This window comes from Aythya marila (assembly GCF_965140915.1).
Source record: "Aythya marila genome assembly, chromosome: 1".
NCBI lineage: Eukaryota > Metazoa > Chordata > Aves > Anseriformes > Anatidae > Aythya > Aythya marila.
Window position 1 is genome coordinate 201,412,263 of NC_139042.1, and position 27,270 is coordinate 201,439,532.

A 27,270-nucleotide genomic window follows, 5' to 3' on the forward strand; every position below is an offset into this window, starting at 1 on the left:
TGAGACAAAGCTGAGTCTACACTAACAGTGAGAAACAGGCAACAGAAAACTTCTAAGGTGCATATAATGCAATATATATCACATTATTTTTCCTCAGTGTCTCAATTCTTTCATTTTGCAGACCTAACCAAATATGGAAACATTAAACACAATCTCTGAGCTCAAAGCCACTTCCAAAACTGCCAAGTATAAAACTGTTACTGTACCGCTCTGTTCTGTTTATCATATTAAGATACATTTTTTTGATGAAAAAATGCTAGATTGCAAGTGTAACATAATAGAACCAGCAAGCACTGCCAGCAGGTCTGAGGAAGAGAGAATAATTCAGAGATATTGTCATCTGTAGGCCAATTTATATTGTCAGACAGCAGGTTCACATTAGTCTCTGATGTCACTGCAATAATGGCATAATATAACGATTGAGCAAAGAATACCTGTGGGGTATAGCTATACTGTGCGGTATATCTATACTTGTTAAAGTATTTCAGGATTCATTCAAAGCCAAACCAGAGAAGCAAAAGATCAGGATTAGAAGATAAGTGAGAAAATGCTGTTCATAAAGACTTCTGAATATTTTAGTCTTTGTTTTGTGATGATGAAGCAAGCACAATGTTGTATGCCATTGATTCCGTGGGTTCCTGATTAAAATAAACTAATGTAGCAATTTGGGGGTTTTGTGTTTCCTTTTTTTTCCCTTCTCTAACAAGAAAAAAGGCTTTTTAACAGTTTCTCGCGGCAGGCATAATGTGCATCTGTGCTCTGATTTACTGCACATGCTGCCTTCTCTAGCATCATGTTAAGTTAGGGTATCAGCATGGTAGGTCACACAGTGGGAGTGACCTTTTGCTAATCACTACACATCAGTTACTACTGGCACACAGCTCATTACTAAGAAACCCTCCAACTAGCTGGCTTTCAAATATGCTCACGCTTTGATTTTTTTTTTCTTTTTTTTTTTCTTTCTTCCTTTCTTTTTCCCCCAGACTAAAGATTATACCTTTACATAAAAGCTTCTGTTGTGCAATTTTGTCAACTAGGGTTCCAAAGTCAAAAAGGCACACAGTTAATTTTCCATGATTATAAAAGGAGCCTGAAAATTCATACTAAAGGTAGGCCTGTAATCTTGGGTTTCATTAAAAAGGTCAGAACATTTTTACTCACCACCTATTATTAAAATGTTTGAGGGCTGCCATTAATTTGATTTTTCCGGACACAGAAATCTCACTGGAAATTAGAATGTAATCCTGCTGTTGCTTTACTGACACTTTTCATAGGGAAGGATACAGCTGCAGGGACTAAGAGCTCTCCTGCAATTTACAATTGGTTACTTTGGACAAATGGCAGGTGACTAATGCAAGACAAACTGTTTGCACAACCTGGGAGCACTGGGTTTAATTTCAGTTTCTGAAAGAGGGGAGAAAGTGTTTCTGTTGACGTTGAACCGCGAGCTGTCCCCTGCCAATACATCTGCCACATTTAATACACAACAACCCCCCAACCGACAATGTGATTATTAGAGGTACAGAATTCAATAGCTTAAGAATACAAAACATAGCTGGAGCAAAATGAAATGCTTTTTAACTTACCGGCCATTTGCTGAATGCCGCTGAAGGCACCCAAGTTACTGGAGGAAGTTGCTTGCTGCAGAAGCTGCAAATTAACAACACAAAACAGCAATCTATCTGACATTAATGTAACAAATGAAGATAAAACTAAAATGAGCTATCATTTCACATTTGGAGTATTTATGCTTTCCTTTACATTTATGTAGTCTCTTGCTTCCGTCTATTGTTGGAATGAACATCCCTAGAGTCAACGCTGTAAATCCATATTAATGTCTAATCTCTATTAAGAAACACACAGACACAAGGGAAACTCAATAACATTGCTGCTTTAAAACAATTAATCAATTTATTCTTTTTAACAACCAGGTGTTAAATCTATTTAAACCAACATAGCGTGACTAATTACAACCCTCTGTAGTCTAGTAGTTACTATAACTCATTTCTGTCAATCACGGTCCATTCTCCCCCACCCTCTTGAATTAATTTTTTTCTTTATTATCTATATGAATCAAGCACACTGATACTCATTAGACTGGTATTTGTATACAGCAATTTAGCCTACCTCAGTATTAATTAGCCTACCTCAATACTAATATATATTTTTAATTGCCAGGTAAATTGCTGTTTATCATTATATCACTGTACCAAAGCATTGTACGCATACAAATTATGTACTTATGCATATACAGTACATATATGGATGCATCTATTCATCTAGCTCATAATCACCAGGAACCCCCCAAATTATCGAAAAGCTTCTCAACCAGTGCATGCAACTCCAGAGCCTCCCAAAACAGGCTCCCTCTCAGCTGTGCTGCAAAGGGAGATTTGGCAATCCAGGACCTAAGACACACGGCCGTGCATTTCAGATTTCTCCAACAGGGGCAGCAGCTAGTGCTTGTTTTTCATCTTACATACGGATCAAAGAAAATATCATTTTAAATTTATGAGAGACAAATTGCTTTCCTCTGCCATCTTCGCTTTCTGTAAAAGATAGTATGAATCACGCATGTTTAGCATTGATGGGACCATGCATTAAAGTAAAAGTAATTTCCAGATGAAAATATGTAAAATTAGAGGACTGAACCAGAACATCCGAAGCTGCACCATATAAATACAGACTGTACAGTGTTCAGATGCCTATCTGTCCTTCCCTAAGGAATAACTTAAATTTTATCCCCGCTATAAAAAACAGAATCTAATGTTCAAAAGAACAATGAAACTAATGGAATCAAATTTTATTTTGCAGCGTGAGTAAACTTTAAGTGCTTGCCTTGGACAGCAGTGACACATTGAAATATTTATTCAAATTCTATTCCTTATTATTTATTGTTAGACCATGCAATAAACATGCAGAGTTTTTTTAGAAGACACACTACATGTCCTGGAGGATGTAGCATCTTACTGAAGGGAGTTTACTATAGCTAATTTTCATGGTTCTAAAATAAACACAGCATTACATAGCCACCGCCTCTGAAATGAACTTACAGCTAGATATTGTGGTGTGAGTCCTCCAAGACCTGTGAGGTTTCCCCAAGTGGCAGTATTGAGCTGTTGCATCTGCTGTGCCAACTGCTGCTGCAAACGCCGCTGCTCCTTGTCCTTTTGGGTGTCAGCAAACTTCACCACGATTGGCGAAGAGCAGCCCTGTGGTTAGACAGATCGGGAAACGGAGGCGTTAAATCACACCGAGTCAACCCTGCATCGTGAGCTCAGCCATGTCCCCTAGGGCCACCAGCGATGGCATGACCTGACTGTTCGCCCTCTCTTTATGATTGGCATATATAGGACTGCAAGGACTAAGATTTTCAGCTTTGTAGGAAAAGAGGCCACGGAGAATTATTGATTCCCTAGTTCTTTTTATAAAGCACCTTTCCTCAGGCTCTATTTTCCTTCCAGCTATCAAAACTGCTGCCAGAGACAGTGAGTGTACCAGTCCTCTTTAATTAAGCTTCACAGCTGATGAGATGGACATGATGCTTTGTCTGCAGTCTGTTTTCAAGGCATCGCCAACAGGAGAGGTGTCCAACCTCCCTGCTGCCAGGGACCACACAGCCAACGCTGCCCTGCCACCATGGGCTGACTGTGCGGTCGTGCTCGGTGCAGCTGGCTCATGTACCCTAAGTAAATAGGTCCAGATTTAATGCAGAGCCCATTATCAACGGGTCACTGGTCCTTTTCATATCAAGAACCTCGTGTGAGCACAAAGGGCGATGCTGCTTGGACAATTCACCCTCCTGCGGTCTGCTCCCTGGCACGCTTTGTATCAAACACCCTTAAGATGTGAACAAAGGGCAGGATGCAGACCAAAAGCGACTAGTTCTGGTGATAGCAGCCTATTCCTGATTGACACCATTATTTTATTTTTTATCTGATTATCCTAGTGCTTCTATGAGCCTCTTGTTACATGATATGGGAGGGCTGCAAGATACCTCAGGAAATAGGGAGGCTTTAAGAAAGAACCAGAGATCTGGTCTGCAGTCTACTCCTCACCCATGTCTGAGGTACTCTTGAGAAGTAGAAGGTTGTGGACTGTTGAGGGAAGCTAAATGGCTAAATGTCCAACCACGGACTCCAGGTTGGGTAGTCCTGGGCAAAGTTGCTATGAGAATGAGACATGTGAATGATGTCTCCGCTACTTTTTTTCCCTGCTATCAAATGTTTTCATATTTTAACCTTTCAAGTCTTTTTATTTTATTCTTTTTTTTTTTTTTTTTTTTTTTTCTCAAATCAAGGGAGCAAACTGCAATGATTCAGTTCTTCAAATTACCTCAAGCATTTGGTGAGTCACAGAACCTGCCAATCCATTCCACACTGTTTTCGAGCTACACAGGAGCCAATGAATAACTTCCCTCCACCACCTTGCTTTGTTATACTAATTTCTTGTCTAACTTCAATCTGAACACAATGGTAGGAGTGAAAGATGACTCAAGTCCAAAAAACACAGCAGCATTTTAGCCAAAGTGTGCAGTGTAGGATGGGGCGCGGGGTTTTACTTAACTTAACTCTGTCTGCTCTCACAACACTGCGAACATCTTGAGAAAAGTTCCTGTCCTCTATTATCTACAAAGAGCAGCTGAGTACCTTTTCTTTGAAGAACCTCACACCAGGACAAATGATAAGAACATTCAAAATCAACAGATGAAATGATGAAATAAACCACAATAATAATATCTCTTTTATGAAGATCTCCCATCAACACTGTTCCTTTAGAATTATCTTAGAAAATCATCACTTGTGATTTATTATTCCACCTCCAACTCCTTCCCTGCGTGTTTCATCGTAAAATTGTCTTTCAATGTTTCAGGGAGGAAGAAAGGAGATACATACCACTCCAGCAATCAAATAAAGATTATGAAGCAGTCATCTTGTTACACAATTACCTCTCTTCAGTGATTTTTATACTAATATTAAAAACAAGGCCCTTAAAAAAATAATAAAAAAAAAAGGAGCTGAGGGTTGAAGGGTGAGAGAGAAAATTTTCTGGTTTAACTAATAAAATCAAGCTGTATTTAATATGAACTTTGGTAGCATTGGGCTAAAAACAACTAGAACTTACTGACTGCTACCTAGATGTACAGGAGAATTAAATCTATTTCCAAAGAAATAGAAATGACTTTTAAAGGAAGAAATATTTTATGGCTATTTCAGTTCTCAGTTCAGCAGCTCAGCAATCAACACTACAGCTGACATCATATTTATGAATGCTTAAATGTCAGTAAATTGTATAAAAACAATATCTCTGCAATTTATGAATCTATAATTCATTTTTTCACTGTCTGCTCTATATTTCATCACTTCATCATTTTTGAGAGAGCAAACATTTTGAAGACTGAAATTATACGTAGCAAGTGGCTCTATATGAGAAAAGGGTTATTGTTGCATCAAATTTACTCCATGATAACAAATTAGTGTCTTCCACTGGTGCTGCATTTGAATGCCTTAAACAAACAAACAAACCCACAGAAATGAGATAGAAGAGCACAAACTCAGAGCAGCAATTATGTTTTTAAAATCAGTTGATTTAACCAGGTCACAAAGTCAGATGCAAGAAGTAGTAGAACTATTCATTATTTTAGGAGATGTGTTCGTCTGGACATTAACATCCCCGTTGTTCTTTCTTAGCCCACTTTGAAAATACATCTTGGTCAATGATGCGTGCCAAGAAACAGAAAATAATGAAGTCAGAAAAAAAAACCACTGCAGTAATTGAGTTGAGATGTGATTGTGTAATACACATTCTCCCCCCAGCCCACTTTTTTTTTTTTTTTGCATTAAATGTGAAATAAATGTGTCCAGGGAGCACTGTTTCAGGCTGAGAGTCAAGATTTAACACTAGGTAACCTATGTTTTTACCAGGAGAGTATTGGCAAAAGAAAGCAAAATTGTTTTGCTTAAAGAATGACTTCTGCTTTATGCTTTTCCATTTTCTATCTTGAGAGGAAGGTCCCAGTACATACACAACGTGCACCTCCTCTCCTCATTCAGTGGCTTGGCATCTGCACCTCACTTCATTCTATTTTCTTCTCAACAGTTCGTGTTGCCTTCTTATTTTTCTTTGTGTTAGCAAGACAGTATGTACAGACTCTGTTCAGTCCATCACCCATGGAGGTGGAGGGTGTACTGCTTCTCTCCAAGAAGGGACTCTCAGCCTGAGCTCAACTGGCACAAAAACCCAGAGGTTCAAAGTGCAAAATGTTTTGCCTTGCCAATTTGGGGACCTAACTGATGATGATTCTAAAGATTTTGAGATTCAAGAGTAACTATTCTACAGAACTAAAGTCAACTGGAATATCATATCAAAATGCAGCCTCACTTGGAGTACGACATTTAACAGAAGAATGGGAGAATTTGTCTGGGATGTATTATCTCTTTAATATTAACATCTTCTGAGGCAGAGCTGTGTAAAATTCATTTTGCTAGACAGAAAAATACATTAAAACACATAGAAAAATAGAGGTAAAACACAATATTACCAAAAAAACATTTTATTTTTACCTGGAATCAAGCCCAGCAAAATATATAGATCTGAATTAATGGAGCAGTGCATGGCAGACAAATTACTATGAGTATTATTTCAAAAACTCAAAGTGGCAGTTTTCTCACAATATAATGTCAGACTGCATATATTGTATAGCATCAGCTTTCTAGTAAAGATAATTTCAATTATTCTCATCTCATTGGCAGATTCTCATCTAAAACTGTTTACTTAGAGTCTAAAAATGCATTGCACTGAAAAGAAAACACATTGATTATAAAATAAACTCAACCAAATTCAAACGTGATGTTTGGAAAGACAATAGCTTTGCAATGCCAGTATCATTACTTGTAGAATACAGGAAACAGTTAGTGACATTTTCATGCACTGCCTTCTTTTTCTTTTTTTGTTTCTTCTCTTCTCTCCATCCTCCCACCCCTGCTCTCCCCCCTTGGCTCGTTACACAAAGCAGCTCAACGACATGACGCAATAATGATTGTTTAGCACCCAGCATGCTGTGGGAGACTAGAGCATTGCAAAGAAAAGTCACTGAGAAAAATCGAAAGGTCCTGGTGGAAAAAATAAATAAAAAGAAACAAGTGCACATAACATCAATGCCACCTCTGAGAAAAATCATCACTACACGAAGATACAGTATACATAATACAGTATAACATGCACTCTCCAATGATAAGCTAGAAGATCCAGAGTAAGTAAAGACTTAATACTTGTGCGGTTTTTTGTGCAAAATTCTGAAAGACCATGACAAAAATCACAGACTGACAAAAGTTTGAGATTGCCAGACAAGCTGTGGCATTCGATCACCACTCCAATGACCGGATCATTAGCCTGCAGATATATTCACATTAAGTGAACAGGTTTAAAGTTTCGTGTTGCTCATCATTATGAAATACGAGGCCGTAGAGGCAGTGTGGGAGGAGATAGAGCCTCTTGCTTGTAAGGGGCCAGCCACGATGGTGCTCTGCAGGAAGCTTCAGTATGCTCTGTCATCATTAGCATTTTTATTGGCTATATGAAGGAGAAATTATATTAACTTAAAAAGAGATTCTATTTGCAGAAAAACACATGCACTAGTAACTCAGCGTGGCCACATTAATTCTCCTGAGCTTTTTCTCAGAGCAGCGCAAACCAGAACACTTAAAAATCTATTTAAAGGAAACTAAGAATTTTTGGGGGGAGGAGGTGAGGGGGTGTTAATATTAAAGGTAATTTACTCATTAGATATACTCTGAACATGAGTAAGGAGTGGTATTCATGGAATTTTTATTTTCTGCTGAATGCCACTGAAAATAGGATAAAGAGCCGTGGTTGGATACCACACGGCAACCTTATTGTGCATTTCCAGGTCATTAAGGAAAACAAGCTTGACAAGGAGAGGCAGAGTGAGTTGGTAAAAAGTTTAAATCTGTGATTGTCATGTGTCTGATCTGGTCCAGGAGAGCATGGCTTTACCATTCGCAATCATTTGCACAAAGAAAACAAAGAAAGGGCAAATGATACAGTACTGTACCTCCATGGTCTGAGACTGGTGCATGGCTTTGATTGCATTCTGTGCCATTGCCCTTGTAGAAAATGTGACAAACGCACAGCCTGTGGGAACAAGGGGACAGGGAGCAGGAAAGACAAAAAACAACAAGACAAAAGGGTTGGACGCTTGTTAAACCAACACAGTCTACGAGAACGGCCACAAGACGACACTGTTCTCAGTAGTACATAAAAATAAACAACTTCTCTAGTTTATTTATCGACAGTGCTGACTTGCTAATCTGACCATAGATGAAAGAAAAAAAAATTAGGTGGGGATGGGTGAGGAGAAAGGGTTTCTTTCTTTATTTTTTTTTTCTTTGTTCTTTATTTTTGTTTTGTTTTGTTTTCGTTTTGTTCTTTAGCCACAGGGTTTGAAATAAGTAAGGCTTTTATGCAGAGTTTGGATTGCATAGTTTAGTCTCTTCAGGCCATGCATTAATAGTTGCTTGCTATGTCTTTTGTGCAGGCAAATTTTGGATAGTGAATAAAGGACTGGCATCATCGGCAGCTGAACTGAGAATTTAAAGGAGTCCATAATGTCACTTACAGATTTCTGTGATGTGCCCAGAACAACCATACAGATAGGGATGAGAAAAACTCCACTGTGCACCCTGCAACTAAGTGTGGAAAGACTCAGACAAAATTCGGTAATGTAGGTGGAATCTCAACATTTAAGAAAATGACATATTTAAAATAAAAATCTCTATTTTTTTTTTTGTTTCTCAGAGTCCTAGGTACATGTATAATTCTTTGATCTATGAAAGCTACCACCAACTCGAACAATTCTGAAGCTATGTGCATGAATAACTAAAAAATCACTTTTCTCGCTTTATAGCCTTTTAAATCATAATGAAAAGCCAGTAGGCGAATGTCTGGGCTATTTTTCCACCCTTTTACTGTTGTCAGTCATACCTATACTAGGCATGGTACAGGTCAACTCTCTTAGTGCATGACTCACTGCCCTTTTGACTAATAAAAACACTGCCTTCTGAGATTTACATTTTATTCTTCATGCACCCTTGGGCATCTTAAAGAAAAAGACTGTGAAATTAATGCAGATTCAGGCTGATTTTGTAATAATACCATGGCACACTAAAAGCTTAGCTAAAGCAACACAGACTTATTTCACTTGTGATCTCTAATGACTTTAAAAGTGCATTGATTTTCAGCTCCCTTAGCCTTGCACAGTTTGAACTTAGGTTTCAGAGAATAATTTAGTGTTCCACTCAATTTCCTCAAAACATTATTATTATTACTACTTAAAAGATTTCCAAATGAAGCAAATCTAAGCACTGAGAGGCTAAAGCATATTGTCATTTTAGAGCTAATGCATGAAAGCTACATTCTGGCATCAAAAATATAATATTGTTGCCCCTGTGGCCAATGGGCAAAATAAACCATTTTGCAATCCAACAAGCAACAGATTGTTCGGTTTATGCAAATCAATTAGAGGCATAAAATACCTTTTCTTTTTGCTCCGTGTGCACCTGGTGAGATTATCAAGTCAAGACTGTATTCACATTTTAATCAAACAACAGTAAGAGAAAGCAATGCCTGATCATTACCCAAAAGCACTACATCTAGTCATGAAAATAAAGTCAATGCATTTTTGCATCATGCGGTAGTTTTTCCTCTTTAATGTTAAGGCCCTTGGTACAAGAAAACCTAAGCTGGCTTATGAACCTCTGGCTGATGGGTCAGCATTATAAAATCAGAATTCAGGATCCTTTTATGCAAACTTCACGGCAGTGTCATGACTTGTTACGTATTTCTCAGGTAACATAAGAACTGATGATGTCTTACTGCTGTTTAGGCACACTACATGTTGCTATACTACTGCTATTCAGCATCAACGTCCTGTCAAAGAAAATGATGTAACAAACAGCTTTCTGTACAGCATTCTAGACCAAATGTGCAGTAGAAGGGTAAATAAACTACAGTACCTCTGCTAGCTTCCATATTGCTGCTGTGCACTAAAATTAAAGAGGCCCAAATTTACCATCAAAGTAATCTCTCTTAAAAAAAACAAAACAAAACAAAACAACAAAAAACACATTTCTGTTATTATCATTAACAGAAGAAATAACACCAAGGATTTTCATTTCTTGTCTTGATAATTCATAGGGGGATGAGCACAAATAGAGATATACTGGAGGGCAGGCGAGAAACCCCAGAGAGCCTTGAATAATATTGTTCATAATGGTCAAGAAACTGCTTCATTCACTTCTTTCGCTCTCATTATCCAGGAGTGTGTACCATAGTGACAATTACTGAATGGAGGTTTAGAATGCATAAGAAGCATGTAAAATGTCAACAAAAATCAATAAGACACAGTTTATGCATTTATCACAATTTCTACCCAGCAGTACTGCTGTAAGTAACTTACTGAGAGATGTTGCAATTAGCAGGTCTCAAAAGAAATGTGAATCAGGAGAGAAATAAAGCTGTACTCCTCTCAAGATAAAGCAGGCTCACTCTTCCCTCCCTTAAGCTTTTTCTCTTTCTAACCACAAAGCTCAGTTGTTGGGGACTTTGCTACGGCAAAACCTCCCTCCTCATTGCCCAGCCCAAATTCATTTGCCTCGATCCTGTTTTCCTTTGTTGTGGAGTGAAAAGACTTTCGTAGCAGATCTCTGCAAAGTGCTGTAGAGCAAGCTACCTATTTAAAAGAAACTTGTTCTCTGGGCAAGGGGAATGCTTGATGAATGAGGTTATGTGGCTTGAATATGAGAGTTTGGAAACAGCATTCCATGGAGAAGACAGGACTGCATTTTAATTGAGGTTTGCCAGCCAGAGGCTACAAGGTTAGGTCCCCTTGTTATCTCTGGTCAGCAAGCCATTTCCCACCGATGGACTGCCCATTTGCACAGCAAATACCCAATTTGCCTAAATAATCATGGTAAAAATTCACTAGACAACTTCATTTCTAAATTATCTGATAACCTAGACTTTCGGTTGTTACCATCAACACCCCAATTAGATGCTAGATAATTAAACCACCTTTCCAGGCTAAAAGCTACATGCATTCACATTTAAAGGCAATTTTTTCAGCTATCAAACCTGGACACTCATGCTCAGTATTTGTATATGTTATTTATGCACGTGTATTTTATTATGTGTGAAACATGGGATCCTATATATTTTATTATGTGTAAAACTTGGGATCCTTTCCTTTTATGTAATCAGACCATCACATTGGAGAGAAGGTAAACCTAGATAACAGGATTCAGTCCACTTCGTCGCCAGACTTGCACAAAGAAGTTGGGTATTGAGAAAAGTTGTTTTTCTGAGATGTTTGTATTCTCTGCCTCAGGTGATAGCAGTACCTTTAATTTTCTATATGGGGAACATATACACTTTAGGAGGATGTTTTCCTTGGGCATGTAGAATTTCATCAAAAGTCGGTATCTGAGCATACTGGATTTCACTTGTTAAAGCTAGATGAGTTCTGGCAGCCCTGAACCATCCTGTACTCATCCTGGTTTCTGACGCGCTGGGAGAAAGCTCCCTTTTCAGTATACTCCACTCTATATCTCATGGATATAGGTGGTCTTTTGGGAACATGCCAGTAGCTTTAGGATTGTAAATCACAATTATAACAGGACAAGACTAATCAGATTTCATGCCTCATGGTGCAAGGAAACAAGAAAGATTTCCACGGCCTCTCTCCTCATCATATGAAACTCTGCATTAATTGTAGTGCCATGGGCCAAGCTCTTCTGCACCAACAGCTACAAGCAAACTGTTTCTATTTTACCATACCGAGTCCTGATACTTCAATTACTGCCCCATTACTGGAGCTATGGAGCTCAGATTGGGAGCAAAAACCCAGAGAAGGCATATTTCTATAGCTAATGCATTGAAATTATTTCCTTTTATATATAAAAAAATAAAAACAAAAATCTTTTATAAATATGACTAACCTAAAAGTCACCTTGCAATTTATCACCTCTGGTTTCAAAATGTCAGGGATTACTAACAGAAGCAAAAGGGGATGGAGAAAGGAAGGCTGAGAGTTTTGGTTGTTTCTCTAAAGCTGCCTTCTCACCCCCTACAGGAAATAGGCTGACTAGGGAAAGGTTTCACCACATAATTTCCTGCTACAGGTAGAATTGAAGGAGGGCACCCAGCCCCATCACAGAGATTTTGGAACGTGTTATTGCATCTACCACTTCAGCTAATGTAACTACCAAACTCACAGGTTGGTCTTCTTTTCCCCCCAGAACTGAAAGAGAATTTTGACGAGGCTGCAAAGTTAGAAAAGCTTCCTCCTTGAACCACGCCACCCCATAACTAGGGCTCGCTGCTCGAATTATTTGAAATATTTAAAGATGCTCAGCACTGCCCCATTTCAGTTCCTGCTTCACTCAGTTCTTCTCATCTCAGGCTTTCATGGACTGTTTTGAAATGTTCAGTTGGCAGTTCATGCACAGAGTAACATAACATCAATACCAGCGAGCTGCCAGTGAAGTAGAACATTTTTAACCATAGAAGCCTCAAGGTAAGGGGTCTGATTTCATAACTACACAAGAAACCTCCCAGATAAAACCACCATTGTCTACCAGAGGTTTAAAACCCACGGACCTTCACTGAAGACAAAAGATGCAAAACCCCTAGACATTTTGGAATCAGGCTTAGAGTTAAAAATGGGAGTTTAAAAAACATGCCTTTAAAGTTCTGGAGATGAAAGAAGTGCAGATGTAATCAATTAAAAAACAAAAACAAAAACACAACAACCATACAGCGACCCTTCCGACACAGAAGGCGGCTCAGGAGATTTTCCAAGGCATCCAAGCAATCTCAGTACTAGGCATGGAGGCTGAGCAGCTGGTGGTGTAATGGTTGTGCTACAGCTTCCCAGTTCAACGTAATTGAGATTTTTCTTCACTTTTTGTGAAGAAACAATAGTGAAAAGCTGCCAAAATACTCCTGCGAGAACCATTTGGGATCCTCTGAGATGAAAGTCTCTATTTAAGGAAAAGATAAGGCTCAAGTAAAAAGCTATGGAAATTAAGTGTGATAAAAATAAGTCCTAGCTGTGCTAAAATATTTCTAGCTGAGATTGCAAAGTAGACTTTCCTTTTTATACACTGTGATACCATAGCATAGTCTGCAGGGAAGACCAGCCTGGGAGACAGCTTTCTAGTAAAAAAAGATTGCACAAAAATATGTCTTAGTGGGTCACACACATTTCAGCTCAAAATGAAGACATCCAGTAGTTTACTGTACAGACATTGGGTCATTAACTAGTGCTGATACACAATGGCAGGTCTGGGAACAAGGGCAACAACTAATCTCAAAGTAAAGTCTGATGAAGAAGTCACAGTAAAGCTCTTTAGTTTATGCATGTCAGGTACATAAAGCCAACAGACACATTGTGAACATGCCTTATCCCTTTGGCTTTACTGACTTTTCTTGACTGTTGACCAGATGACAAATTCTAGATAAATTCATGGTTTCCTTGCAGTGTTTCTAATTGGGTAGTCTGTTAACCACCCTGCAAAGTACAGACTTCAGTAACTGGAATTTATGCAACCAAACGGGTTCCAAAGACCACATTCTCTAACAGTGCCTCAATGACCCTCCTGCTGGCATAAGAACTCGTGTATATTATTTCATTTCAGGCCTCCCTCTGAGCAGGGATTGCTGACAAGGTGCAGAAATGGAAACTGAGATATAGAGTTGCTGGGCTGGCCAGAGGCCAGCTGAGACACTGGTCACTTGATGTGTTCGCTCCTTCACACCTCAGGAAACATTTCACCAGGGGAAGAAGAAAATTAAATGTGCCACAATGACTGGAAAAATTAAAAAGTTACCATGTTACAGCAAAAGAAATAAGGCATGAAGGTGCTTCTGAATAGCAAGAAAAAACACTGAACTTCCCCTGTGCTTGTTCCTCATCACTTATTGATGCAGAGGTCAAAAGGTGGCCCCTAATCCAGGCTGCTCCCATGGTGGCACTTCACCTTACTTGAGCTCAGAAAGGAGCAGTAAATACCCATAAGGAAAAAAGAAACGGGTATAAAGGCATAAAACATTGTCACCTACTCTACACTGCAGCTAATTATGATGCAAATGCTAATTGTGTATTATTCATTCATCAAGAAACCCCCCAAATCTGAAAGTTATGAATGGATTTTCATGAAATTAAATTGCCTGACCGTGATATAACTCTCCATGCCATTTCTAACCTGCTTTTAAAGCAAATAAAAAAATATTCCTCTAATCAATGTGTTTAGAAATGTGCACTTGTCCCATGTGTCTGGTGATATTTTGTTTAAAAAAAAAAAGCACACAATTAGGAGCCTGGAAGGTGTAGGAATATATATTTGGAGCTTTTCCACAATTTTTGTGGTACATCCAATTGTCTGCATGTGTTATTAGCAGGTTTTCTTCAGAGCGCGTTATTAACCAAGTTGAGTTGTTTCTGGTATCTATTATATAAATCTGCACTTAGCAATACAGCCAAATAATTTGTTGTGTGGTGTTCCTGTGATAAGGATAAGAGGATTTTTTTTTATCATCGTTATGGATGGTAATAATTCCTAGAGTGATACAGAGATATTGATCCACTGGTCTAAAAAAAAGCATCTTATAAAGCTAGAGAAGCATTGCTATCCTTATTTTAAGGAAGAGGATAATAGATGATGAAAAAATAAACTCACCCACAGCCATAGAACATGTTAGTAGCCCAGAAACAAATCAAACTTGGTTATTTCTGGCTATTTTTGCATTGTCCAGCTATCACTGCATGGCTGTCTGCATTGGCATCTGTGGTCATGTAGACATGTGCTGGAAGTCAGGAGGTCTGAAAGTTTCCTTAAGCCGTTCACAATAAGTGATTTAAAATCTTAATCATCTGAGGCAGTTCACTTCTGCTTTTTCATGATAATGAAGCTTAGCACATGATATCACAATCATGAATTTTTGTAAAGCATACTTAGCTCTTCAGAAAAAGTGCTGGATTAAACAACCCTGCAGGCTGAATCCTTCTCTTTGAATAATGAATATAGTACAGGCAGCTGCAAGCTTCTTTAGATAGTCCCATGAACCCTGCTAAAGCGAAGGCCAGCCTCCATGTCTGTTCAGTCCCTGGCTTCTTTATCTCTACAGCCAACAGGGTATTTTTATTTTTTTAATACTCTTCGCAGCTAGGAATTACTCTCTGCCAGCCAACTAATTTCACAGGGACTATCCCAGAGCCTTTGGAAGGCAGCGTGTTTTGGTTGCTGCCTATTTCTTGTAGCTGGTAGAATAAAACAAGTTATAAACTTGAGTTAAGGAGAAAATCTCACTTTCTTTAAAGTACACCGCTCCACCACTGGAGCTTTGTATCATCATTTTAGTCTCGTATTACAGATGAGTTTCAAACAGCTGACAATAGGAATTTGGAGTGGAAATGCTGATGGTACATTATCAGTAGTGACAGCAAGGGGTGCGACTTTAATACAAAGTTCTGTCAGCTCCTGGCTAGAAACTACAATAGGAACAACCAGTTCAACCTCTCTCTTTATCTTAACACTTATACTGCACCCATCACAAGTGTTACATTTTCCCTTGCTGCTGCAGAAAGGGATTTCGTCTTGCTGCTGGAAGCATGTGGTACCCTACAACCTTACAGTAAAACCCTATGGCTTACTGTTACCATGCTAGCACTATGGTTGCTGTTGTAGTGTAGACGTGATAGAAAAGTCAGCTGAAAGCTTTTTACTCTTCATTATAAGAAAAAGAACAACAACAACAACAAAAAGTAGCAGCACAAACTAAAATTATTCTACTGAGCAGTGTAACCTGGAGCTATTCCTTGCAACTATCTGCTGATAATAAAGATTATTTGCCTGAATCCTTCAACGAAGCTCGAAAGTTGGCATAAATACCAATGAATATATTTTTCAAGCTCTTTTCTTCCATGATACTATGATGCACACTCGTTATGCAATTGGAAAGAGATGCCAAACAGAGTTTATTGGACCATATTTCCATCTCACTGCTGTGAGCACTGTGAGTTCCCGAAGGCTCTGGCATCATGAGGACAGTGTTTTCTTAAGACAGTGACTATTTTTCATTCGCCCCTCTGTGTCTGGGAGGGAAGCACATCTGAACTGGTGCTGGGAAAACAAATATTGTTTGTGGCAAAGGGAACTATCATCTTGAGAAACGGTAACATGAATTAAAACTCATTAAGTATCAGAACTCATTACTAAGATTTAACTCTGTAAATTCTCCTTCTTGCTTTAGCGAAGCAGCTTTTCACACTGGGCTTTTTCAACCAAGCTCCCTTGGTTTCAAATCTCCCTTAGCACATTTCATTTCAGCTCTGCAAAACCAACCATTTTTCCAACGCTTTGCCTTCTCTCATGGCGTGGTGATTTTGTGAAGCTGATAAACATCTGCCTGAAAACCTGGTTGGCACAGCTGAACTCATTTTCAAGTGTGAACATGGGTGTGTAGAAAGCAATTCAAGTTTAACAAGCCATGATGCATGAGGGCATGACAGAATATCAGTCATGATGGTGACCGAAATAAACCCGAGTAGCAGGGAGGATACAGCTATGCTAAGACTGCTGGTGTGTGACCTACCTGGACTAAGATCTTCACCCTCCAACAGGAGAGAGCAGCACATTAACTCCATGGGTCTGCTGGCTGGCAAACAACACTGCTCTCCCTGATACATTAGTGACATGGCTTCAAAATCTCAGTTGCTGATTGTAATATTGCTATTTATGGAGGAATAAAACTACCCCACCACCCTTACTTACTCTATTTGAATTTATAATTAGCTTTTCTATGCTTATAGTATACCCAATGACTATTGAATAAAAGTAATAATGCAGTGGGGTTTCCACAGATCCCAGGGGAGGTCTGTTTCTTTGCCGGATGATGCTGGAGTCAATAAATTCTTTTTGGGCTCAAAATATCTGATGCCCAGATCTTGTTATCATTTCAGCAGCTAGTTAGCTCTTTTCCCACTTGTGTCTTCCATCACCCCTTCTCTGTGCTGCTTACAAAGCGAAATCACTAAAAATCAGAAATATTTGTTTTCCCTCAGTGTGGGGTCTAGCAGATAATAACAGTGCTCGACTCATCAGTTAACAGTCATTACTGAGCTGCAGGAACCAACCTCAGACCTTTCCCCTGGTCTTCCCCAAGGCAAAAGCCATGATCCTGATGCTCTACTTGCCTGAAGGGACTGTTGTATGCCAGCCCCCAAAGTTTTGGAATTGCAATCTAAGCATTCATAAATGTAAGAGCATAATCTTCGTTGGGCTCCCTATTTATTGTCAGAATAACTTCTTAACAAGCCCTTGTTATTCAGAAGTCGTGGAGTATATGTTTCAAGCAGTGCTGTGAAATATATAGCAATACATGCAACTTCCCCTGCTGAAATGCATAGTATTTTTAAACAAGCTGGGCTGCACACAAAACAAAAACGTCTGCTTCTCAACCCCAGGCACAAATTGTTGCACAAAACACTGAGGATCCTACAGCCTACAGGAAACAAATAGATCCGGAAGTAATAAAAAAATAAATAGAGCTATATCTATATGTAAGATGGATACAATTATATTTTCTGTGCCTTTTGAAAATGTAATAAAATGCATAAACTGTGCTTTCTGTTTTTTTTTTTTTTTTAATTTATTTCTATTGAAATAGAAGTGATGTTCTTCACAGCTCCACACTTAAAATTACTTTGCTCCCCATGCCATTACATGACAGCAGCTAGTACCCCAAAAGCTTTCCCCAGTGAAAGATGGGGCTGTCACGATGCCCTGTGCTACTCAGTGCCACACAACGCTGAGTTTGTGGGAAGGTTCATAGTCTGAGAATAATTTCAGGTCCATGTACCATGGAGTTAATATGCAGCCTGTGTCATCAATATACACTTATTTTTCTTTTCAATATGTTTTCAGAGAGCCTTTCCTGAAAAGGCACTTCTGCATTCAGAAAGGGTCACCAGCTATTGAAGTCTGTGCTGCACTTCATTTCCAAAGTTCAGGACAGCCGCTTGACCGCTCCTGGTGGTGCCGCTTAACACCTCTCCGCTGGTTTTTGTTTTGTGATAGAGGCACAAGCTCAAGAAGCTTTTTACAAAGTTTGGTCCAGGTAAAGCTTTCAGGTTCGAGCTAACCTCTTTGTTTCTGAGTTAGAGCAGACCTATATTTTGCGTATGGTTATAAAAAACACAGGAATTCAGGAGATAGTGGGCCAGTTCCCATGACCCTGTACTTCTTCAAACAGTCATTTACAGTCCTTTTTTTTTTTTTTTGGCCTTGTGGTACAAAACAGAAATGGGGTCAGGGAAGGATCTTTGATTTTGTGAGAGCAGAAAACTGAGGGTGTTTTCTCAGGGTGCAAAGGAACCTTTCCAGCTGACAAACAGTGTGATAACACAAGTTAATATGTTGGCACCAAGACCTTTCTGACACTGGAAATAAAAGGTGATAATTTCAGTCACTGTGAAAAGTTCATGCGGATACCTTCATCACGTGGGACGTATTACGGCGTAACCTCTAGCTGCAGACAGCGGCTATTCCTACCCTGACTGTGACATATAGCTCCCAATTAGTGCTTAAGGAAGGAGACTTTACAGACTGCACACTCACCTCTGCTCAGCCCATCAGGTCCCCGAAGGATTCGGCATTCTTCTATCTGGCCGAACGGAGAAAACATCACCCTGATATCATTCTCATTACACTTCTTCGAAACCATTCCTATGAACAATTTTCTGTCTTCCACAGCTAGAAGATAAAAATAATGAATGAGCAAAGGCCATTTCATCTTTTTCCTGTGATCAATGCTTCATTACCACATCAAACCAAGCTCCAGTCATGTGAGTCTGGCTCTGTAACTGAAGACAAGTCCTAAGGCAAACACTTAATACTTACAACCTCCCTTCCCCCCCCCTCCCACCCCCACCCCAAATCTCTCAGTTTTCTTTATCTCTCTGCCTTTTTTTAGTGGTGGTTGCTGTTTATATAACATATTAATTGGCTGCCTTAGTCATTCTACATATGTCTCCCCCATCACAGCTTCTAAGAGAAAAGCATCCTCTGTTAGACAGAGTAAAGATATCTTTGCATAGATTTTAATTCAGATAAATTCCCTCACCTCCCTCATGTATGAAAGAAATCATGACAGGGGTGAGGGTGAAGAGGGGATTGTGCACGTAATGATATGAGCTAATGAAAAATATTCCTGAGAAATGTTTTGAGAGAGAGGCTCCTATCTTAGCTTTCAATTTCAACCAACTTAATGCATGGCACTCGAAAGGCAGACGTGTAACCCACTGCTCTGGAAAAAGAAGACATTAAATTTTCCTGCTTTTTTTTGGAGTGATCCAGTCCTCTCCCCTCCAAGGGGGCACAAGGCATATTCTAGGGCAGCACTTTAACAAGGGGGCTGCATAATGCTTTCCAAGAGTCAAACCCTTTGATTTTCAATGATGCTGAATTTGCAAAAAAAAACACCCAACAACTCACAACCAAAACATGAAAAAGATAATTTACCTGACTTATTGATAGAATATTTTCTGCCTGTATTGTCACCAAATTCAGCAAAAGCTACTCTGCAGCAACAGGACTCAGGCAGTCCTGTTAGTCAAACTCAAATTTACAGGTCTAAAACTGCGGACTCGTGTCAAAAATGAAACAGGTTCAAACTTAATGCTCTCTGGAAAGACTTAAAAATGTTAACACACCATCCCATCTATATTAAACCCCAAATCTAAGCACTTATTATACAGTATATACACCAGTGCTTTCTTCTTCTCTTGAAATGGCATGTAAATCCAATTCACTGTTAATGAGCAGACTGTCAGAGTTTGCAGGGATGCAAAGAGAGAAGGAAAGCTTTACTCCAGAGAGGCTGCAGTGCACTTGCTTATTTCTATTATTGTGCAAATTATTTTTGTAACGAAGTATTTCCATTTCTGGGCCTACAAAAAAAAAAATATTCTGTTGCTCTCCAACCCTCTCTCTTTGTATTAGTACAAGTTTGTCAAATGGGAAAAAATGCAGCTGAGGAATAAGAAACTGCATCTATTTTCATAAGATTTTATTTGTGTTATACTTCAACACTTTAAGTGCATTTCATAATTTCACCAATAAAAAGAAGAGGTTCATGTTTATTGATCACAAGAGAGGTATTTGAAGTAATTTTTTCCTTAGAATTGTAGAGTTTAAGAAGTATTTGTAGCTTTTATACAGGCAAGCACCGAGACCAGGCATTTTTCAGAATCCAAACCAGAGACCAGCCCCTACAATCTCAGCTTCTTGCTCAAGAAGCTGGCAAGAAAATTGGTGTGAATTTAACACCCAGGAGAAGTTTTTCTCGGCAGATTCCTCAAGTCTCAACATTTCATTCACACTTTATATTGGGGTTCTACTGGCAGGTTAACCCTTCAGGAAAGGTTAACAAACAATGAATGCATGGGATGAGCCAGGTATACAGAGATCAGCAGCTGAACAGTGGGATTGCAGATGAGACTCATAAATTGGGATTTATATTCAAATAAATGCATTTCAATGAAGCTTTATACCTGATTCACAATACACAATTGTTTTTGGTGCTGCAAATAATTATTTTAAGGATGGTGAAACTGAATTGGCTTGCTCACAGCCATGAGGAGAGTCTGGGTACTCACCTTTGCTGGTGAGAGGATACCTGTAAATTGGCTGCTTAAAAATCCTCTGTTGCCTTAACTAATCTCTTCAAGGAAGGTTTCTAGCCTGCCTTCTCCCTCAACAACAGCCAAGCACTAAAGCCAGGGCACAGGAAAGGGTATGAGCAAGTGACTCCGCTGGGCTGCCAGGCATTTGTAAAAATTTCTCATGCTGCAAACTGAGGTCAGGCTGTGGGAAGCCCAGGTGCCACCTCTTAGCTTCTGCCTATGTGTCAGCTAGTACCCAGGCAGTTAAAAAGTGAGTTGATTTTAGGCTATCCAAAGAGTGACCAGATCCAGCTCTTTCTTAAAAATAGCTGCTGGCCTTGTCAGAGAAGTGCCTACCACGCAGTTCCAGAGTAAGGAGCTGAAGGTCTTGCTTAGGTGCGAGGACAATGACTCAAACCAAAGAAATTCACTCAGAGAATCAAAAAAAAGGAGAGATCTTTCACTGATGCAGGGATCCTCACCCTGCCCCACAAAGCAAACAGAAGCCGTCAGGGTGCAGGGAGCCCCCACCGCTTCTCTACCCCTCCAAAGCAAATGGGAAGGCTTTGTTTTAATTTTCCAAAGAGTAACAGATGACAAACTCCCCACCGGCCTCCTTCAGTTTCGCTAGTAAACCTATAAATATGCAATTGAACTAAGATGATTTGCAGGTTTTCAGCTTGAGGGTGATTTTATAGTAAATTAAACATCCAGCTCCCGTGTACTGTACATCTTAAAAATGCAGATTTCACAAAGAATGCTCAGAGTACAGAAAACATATTGATATGATGACGTGCCCTGCATTCAGTGCTATTAGTCAGTGCTGATCAGCGTTGAAGCTTAAGAAAATTGCTATTCTGTTTTGGCCAGGGGCCCAGCATAAAAAACATTTAAAGGGACAATTGTCAGGCTCAGAATGACATGTTTTCACTCCATCTGATGGAACATCTGATATTATTAGGCTGAAATAGTTTTAAACTATGTATTCTCACGCAGAGAAAGGAATGCTTTTTTACTTGCTTAAGGCTTGCTGACAGGATTTGTTTCTGCATTTTTGGTCAGCCACTTTCTTTCTACAAGGAATACTTCCCTGCCTTGCAGATGTGATGTGAGAATTGAATAGAAATGGACTGCAAGAAGTATGGCTCAAGTGTATTTAGAGGTTAGCAAACTCCCCGTTCGACCAGCCAGGCCTTCTGCCTCATCTGTGCATGTTGAGTTGCTTCCACAGACTAAAAAGAAGAGCTCAACATTAAGTCCATGCAACCCAACAAAGCATGGAGATTGGAAAGGTGCTACCCACTGCTGGCTTCAGGAAGAACAGCAGTTTCTGAAGCTATATCCCCCAACTATACTCATTTAAAAGTGAAGTTACCGGTCCTAGTCCCAGCTAAAATGTTATCTATTGGCTGTTACCAATGCCAAGAGGTCAGCTCCTCCAAAAAAATCACCTCTCCTGGCAAGACAGGACAGCTTGTTTCATGGGAGCCTCCCCCTTGCTCTTGATAATAATAGATGGGGCTGTACACTTCCAGCTAGCTCCCAACCCTAACATGTAGATGTCCTCAGCTCCAGCCTCAGGGATGAAAGGAATAAGTGAGCTCTGAGGGAGTGGAGAAAGCCTGGAAGCTGTGAGTGCTTTGGTCAATAAGATCAGGGGAAGGAGAAAGCTGGGGGAAGGACAGCAGGGCACAGGAGACAGTATTTGTGTGCACATATTTCAAAAACGTTTCACTGCTGCTTGGTAATTCTCTCTCCCACACTAGGGTTAGGTTTCAATAATTCAGAATCCTGAAACTAAATGCAAAATTTTTGGCAAGCCTTTGGTATCATTGCTTTCTGACTCTGCTTATAGGCCTGTTTGTAACTTCTGGCTGTTTTGCACCACTCTGGTGACCCTGAAGGAGATACCACTGGCTGCAAATAACAAGCATGATGAGATGGCTGAGTGCTCCGCACTGATGGAGCAGAAGCAGGCAGAAGGTCACACTGAACAAGGCCTGAATTTCTAGCTATGTGAAGGAAGGTGTGAAACTGCACAGCATCCTGAGCAAATAATTGTGGTATTCACCTCTAATCCATCCAAACATGTAATGAATGCAGGTCAGCTCTGCTGCCCAGGCAGTTAGTGTGACACATCCAGTGCTGAACCTACTGGATTTGAGGTGGGATTCTTCCGCCTGACTGCAGAAGCTTTGTGTGACGAGCATCAGACATCTGTTTTATAGTAAAATGAGTTTTCTTAACTCCATCAAGACTAGCTCTGATGACTAGCAAGGGTGCCTCGGTATCATGCTCGAAGACAGCTATGTCAGCCATCAGAAGCTGGCAGAGGTGAAGTCTTCTGCTGGTGGGGGCTTCTTTCAAACCAGGGCTACCTGCCTTCTGACAGCACTACACAAAACTTGCAGAATAACATCCTGAAGGCTCCAAATATTTCACCTTTACTCATTTTGCTTCATTAATGAGCATTTTGCATGAGCATACTCCCATTTCTCAGTTTGAAATCTGTATTAGATCAGTAGTGCTAACCCAGGAGAATAAAGGAGCAGGGATTATTTCCTGCATGCTAGAAAAGAGGTAAACCTTGTAACAATAACGGGAAATCTGCCCTAAGACTCAACAAACTTTCATTTTCTCTAACCCTAAATCCCCAAAATTATGTCCTGAAAAATCAGTTATTTCTCTATTTTTATAGATTTTGAGGGCTCCAGTCAGTTAAAGAGTGTACTTTCCATTCAGAAGTTGCCTTCTCTTTTGAGCAAATCAAGAAATAGTTAATTATGTACAAATGGTAAGATATTATTTTTTTTTTTCATCCAGAAGGGAAGGGGGGAAAACAGACTTTTTATCCCTATTTGTAAGGCTGTGAAAAACCCTTGCATACAATCTGTCAAAGTCACACCTGGATCCGGAGCTGCTTGCATTAATTATCAACTTTTCTATGTGTTAGTGCTAACATATGGCATTTAATTACTCCCTCCAAATTGGCAAAGTCGTGCCACATAGAATTTCAGAATTATTTCTTCAAGTTTTCACTAATCAAATAAATAAAAATAAATGATAGGATCACACAAATAACCCCTTGCATCACCCCTCCCCCCCCCCCCCCCCCCGCTTTTTTTTTTTTTAAATGGAGAATATTGTAATTTTCCCTGAAGTGTTGAAGCTTTGATCCATTTAAGAGTATACTGTCCTCAGGATATGTGCCTGAAAGTATTGACAGTATTCAAATCCTGGTCCAAGAAACATTTAAGTATTTGCTAACCGCATCATGGTTTAGTGGAGGGCTGTTAGCGTTAGGTTGGAGGTTGGACTCGATGACCTTGAGGTCTCTTCCAACCTAGAAAATTCTGTGATTTCTGTGATTCTGTGATCATGTTAATGGCCACTGACATCTTAGAGCCAAAGGTGTTTGTGTTTTTCTGCATTAGAGTGCAGGTACTCCTTATTTTTGGAAAAAAAGCAGCCAAGTATTGTGAGTGATTAACAGTTAAGATGAATCGAGCAATGGAGGAGTCTTTGAAGTCTTGAAGCCATGCTTTTCTGGCAGGTAATCCTTAACTGAAACTTTGTAGATAGGTTAAAATAGCTATGAAGCAACATAAAGGTGGTCAGAGTAGCCCTAATGGGTGACTAGAACAGGGCACACTACAAAATTAATCTTCTGAAAATTTTTCAGGGTGGTACATTTCTCAACAATAAAAGCCTTTTTCAGAATCCTCCAGGGTAGACAAATTAATTAGACCTAAAGGCAAGTCTTTCTCCATCAACTCTAGCTGCTAAAAGCTCAGTGAAACTGATTAAGCTTTGCTTCATCTGCACGAGCAAAGAGTTGGCTTGGACACATGAGCTATTGTTCTCCACCCTCAGTCCCATACACAGGGATGAAATGGAGATGATTACATAGATCTATCAGCCACCCAGTTCCTACCCAGATAAAAACAGACCTTCAGGTTTCTAATGAAGTCCTAGCACCACAAAAGTGCCCAGGCACTTAGTCAAACATGCCTAGGAGCTGGCTCTTTCATAACTTTCTCCCAGTTTCCATGAGGTGAGCCTGGCTTTTTGTGCTAAGGCATAAGTTTGTAAAGTGATGCATAAAGACAGGAACACTGATGAGGAATGGGGAGCATTCCACCCTAACACTGCTGGGCTTGGATGGTCATTCAGATCTTTTAGCAAGGGACTCAGGATGGAGAGGAGGCATATTATCACACAGAAAATACTGTTCTTTGAAAACCTCTGTAAGATGAAAGAGACAATGTCCCCTTCATTCAGAGGGTGGTGAGGCACTGGAACAGGTTGCCCAGAGAGGTTGTGGATGCCCCATCCCTGGAGGTGTTCAAGGCCAGGTTGGATGATGTCCTGAGCAACCTGATCTAGTGAGTGGTGTCCTTGTCTATAGGATCTTTAAGGTCCCTTCCAACACAAGCCATTCTATGATTCTATGATTCCTACCACTGAAAGTTGAACAGGTCTCTCCAACCTTTCACAAAGGTGTGCAAGCTCAGAAGAACTGCAGTGAGTGTTCAACCTCTCCCACATATCTTTCTACAAGCTACTTGGAAATCCTGAACAAGAGAATTTCTTTAACCTCTTTGAAACTTGAGAAACACCACTTTACCTATAAAATGCAGTTGGATCCTCTCATTACTCAGAAATCAAAGGGTTTCAAGCATTCCCAAAAAGCTCAAACACCATGGATCATGAAAAACAAGATTCCTTGGCACGCCTTCTTTCTTTTCCCCTTTGAACTTACCAATCTGGTTGAAGGGGTACAGTTTACACTTTGCTATTGGCACAGATAATATACCTCCTCAGATGGATAGCCTGAAGCATACGGGAAACACATGCCAAACAGGCCTCCACCTCCCCCATGCTGCTGTTTTTTTCTCTTTTGGCTCTCCAGGCTGCTTGCAAACTCTCGCCTCCTCCATGCATCCTACTCCTACGCCCCGTCCTTCCGAGGTGCTGTGCTATTGTTCCCATCATCACGGTGTCAGTTTGCCTTCTGTTTCCCCAGTCATTAGAAACGAAGGGTTCACCACCCTCTGAACATGCCTACCAGAAGCATATACACTCTCCAGGACTCTAAATTTAAAAAGGTTTTTAATTTGACAATGATGATTGCCTTTGATTTGTTGACGTGTTTTTCTCAAAATACAAAGAAGTCAAGAAAAAAAAAAAAAAAAGAAGAAAAAAAACAATCCCTCATGATTTTCATGCTAGGCATAGGTGCAAGAGAATACTCTGAAGATTAATAAGAGTATTCCCACAGTGCAGACAGGAGTATCATGTAGATAACCCCAGTCTAACATCAGCAGCAAGGAGCTAATTTACTCTGCTTTGTAAGCACTGCAGAGCAGGACAGGGTTTGCACAATTCCTCATAGTGCTTTGCCAATATGTTCAATCTTCTTTAGGAAGAAAAATGAGGAATGACTAAGTAATTCCTTGGGAGTTTACTTCAGCCCCTTGGCTCTTATGTTTCTAATTTGCCAATGAACTTGAGGTGAAATTTATTCTTGAAAAAAGAACGTGTACAGGCTAAGTAGTTCAGAGGGTCCAGGCCGGTCTTCCTGTATCTAAGGGAAAACTTTGCCCACTGCAAGCACAATACATACTAGGTAGTGAAATTTTGATTCCAGCAGCAGCTCTCACATGCTACAGTGGGGACTTAAAAGTTTGGTCCTCCTGCTCATTCCTTGGCCTCTCTTCTGAACATTCAAAGAGAGTAACAAATTGCTGCTAAAACTCTGTGGACATCCCAAGAGAGAAAACACCACTCCCTTACAAATGGGCGATGGCCTAAATCTTCAATGCTTGTGGCCAGTTTTGTTTTGAAAGTTGTCATAATAGGAAACCTAGCATAATGTGAAGTTTTAATTTCCTTCCAAACTTTTTAATCCTTGGAGAAGCCTGAAAATGGGATGCACTACAATTAGCACAAAAGAAGCCTTAAAAAAGCCTTGCGGAGAGATTTAGAGCCCAATCATAATTTACATTTGCAGGTATGTAGATCTCTAAGTGCACGGCTTCTGCCCTGATTACTAATTAATGAGGTGCAAAGATGCCTGTTGGAGGAACCAGCTCTGATTATGTGGGCCTTATGGGAAAAAGAAGCTCTTGCAATCTAAGAAGGCAGATGATATCTTTAACATATATTTTAGAAAATTACAGGAACAAATCAAGGGGCAAAATATACACATGTATATATTTTTAAAGAATCACACACAGCCAGGCTGCGTTACCATCCGATTATCTTATTTCCTTGAATATACAAACCTGGCATGTTTAATAGATTGAGAATGCTGTCTATTTTGCATGTCATATACATCCACTTAGGCAGTAACCTAGTATTCTGAACGGATATTACTGTCATTATAGCATTCATTTTACAATCGTTGAGAGGAATAAGTATACAGAGAGATGCAAGGTGGGTTTCCCAGTTCAGAACTAAGCATATCATTAAAACCTAAATTTAGTTCAGATTCAGAACAGCATCATTCTATAAAACGGAGGTTTAGG

General features: G+C 39.7%; 1 protein-coding gene across 10 annotated transcripts in view; it reads right to left on the minus strand.

Annotated features, from left to right (window-relative positions):
- CELF2 (CUGBP Elav-like family member 2) overlaps nt 1-27,270 on the minus strand; it is a 373,678-nt gene that overhangs the window by 52,129 nt on the left and 294,279 nt on the right. For all 10 annotated transcript variants that reach the window (XM_082759990.1, XM_082759989.1, XM_082759994.1 and 7 more), the window contains 4 exons: nt 18,696-18,830; nt 8,075-8,154; nt 3,054-3,212; nt 1,587-1,650 (listed from right to left, as the gene is read on the minus strand). In XM_082759990.1, the coding sequence (XP_082616116.1) occupies nt 1,587-1,650; nt 3,054-3,212; nt 8,075-8,154; nt 18,696-18,830 (438 nt within the window). The remainder of the gene's footprint in view (nt 1-1,586; nt 1,651-3,053; nt 3,213-8,074; nt 8,155-18,695; nt 18,831-27,270) is intronic.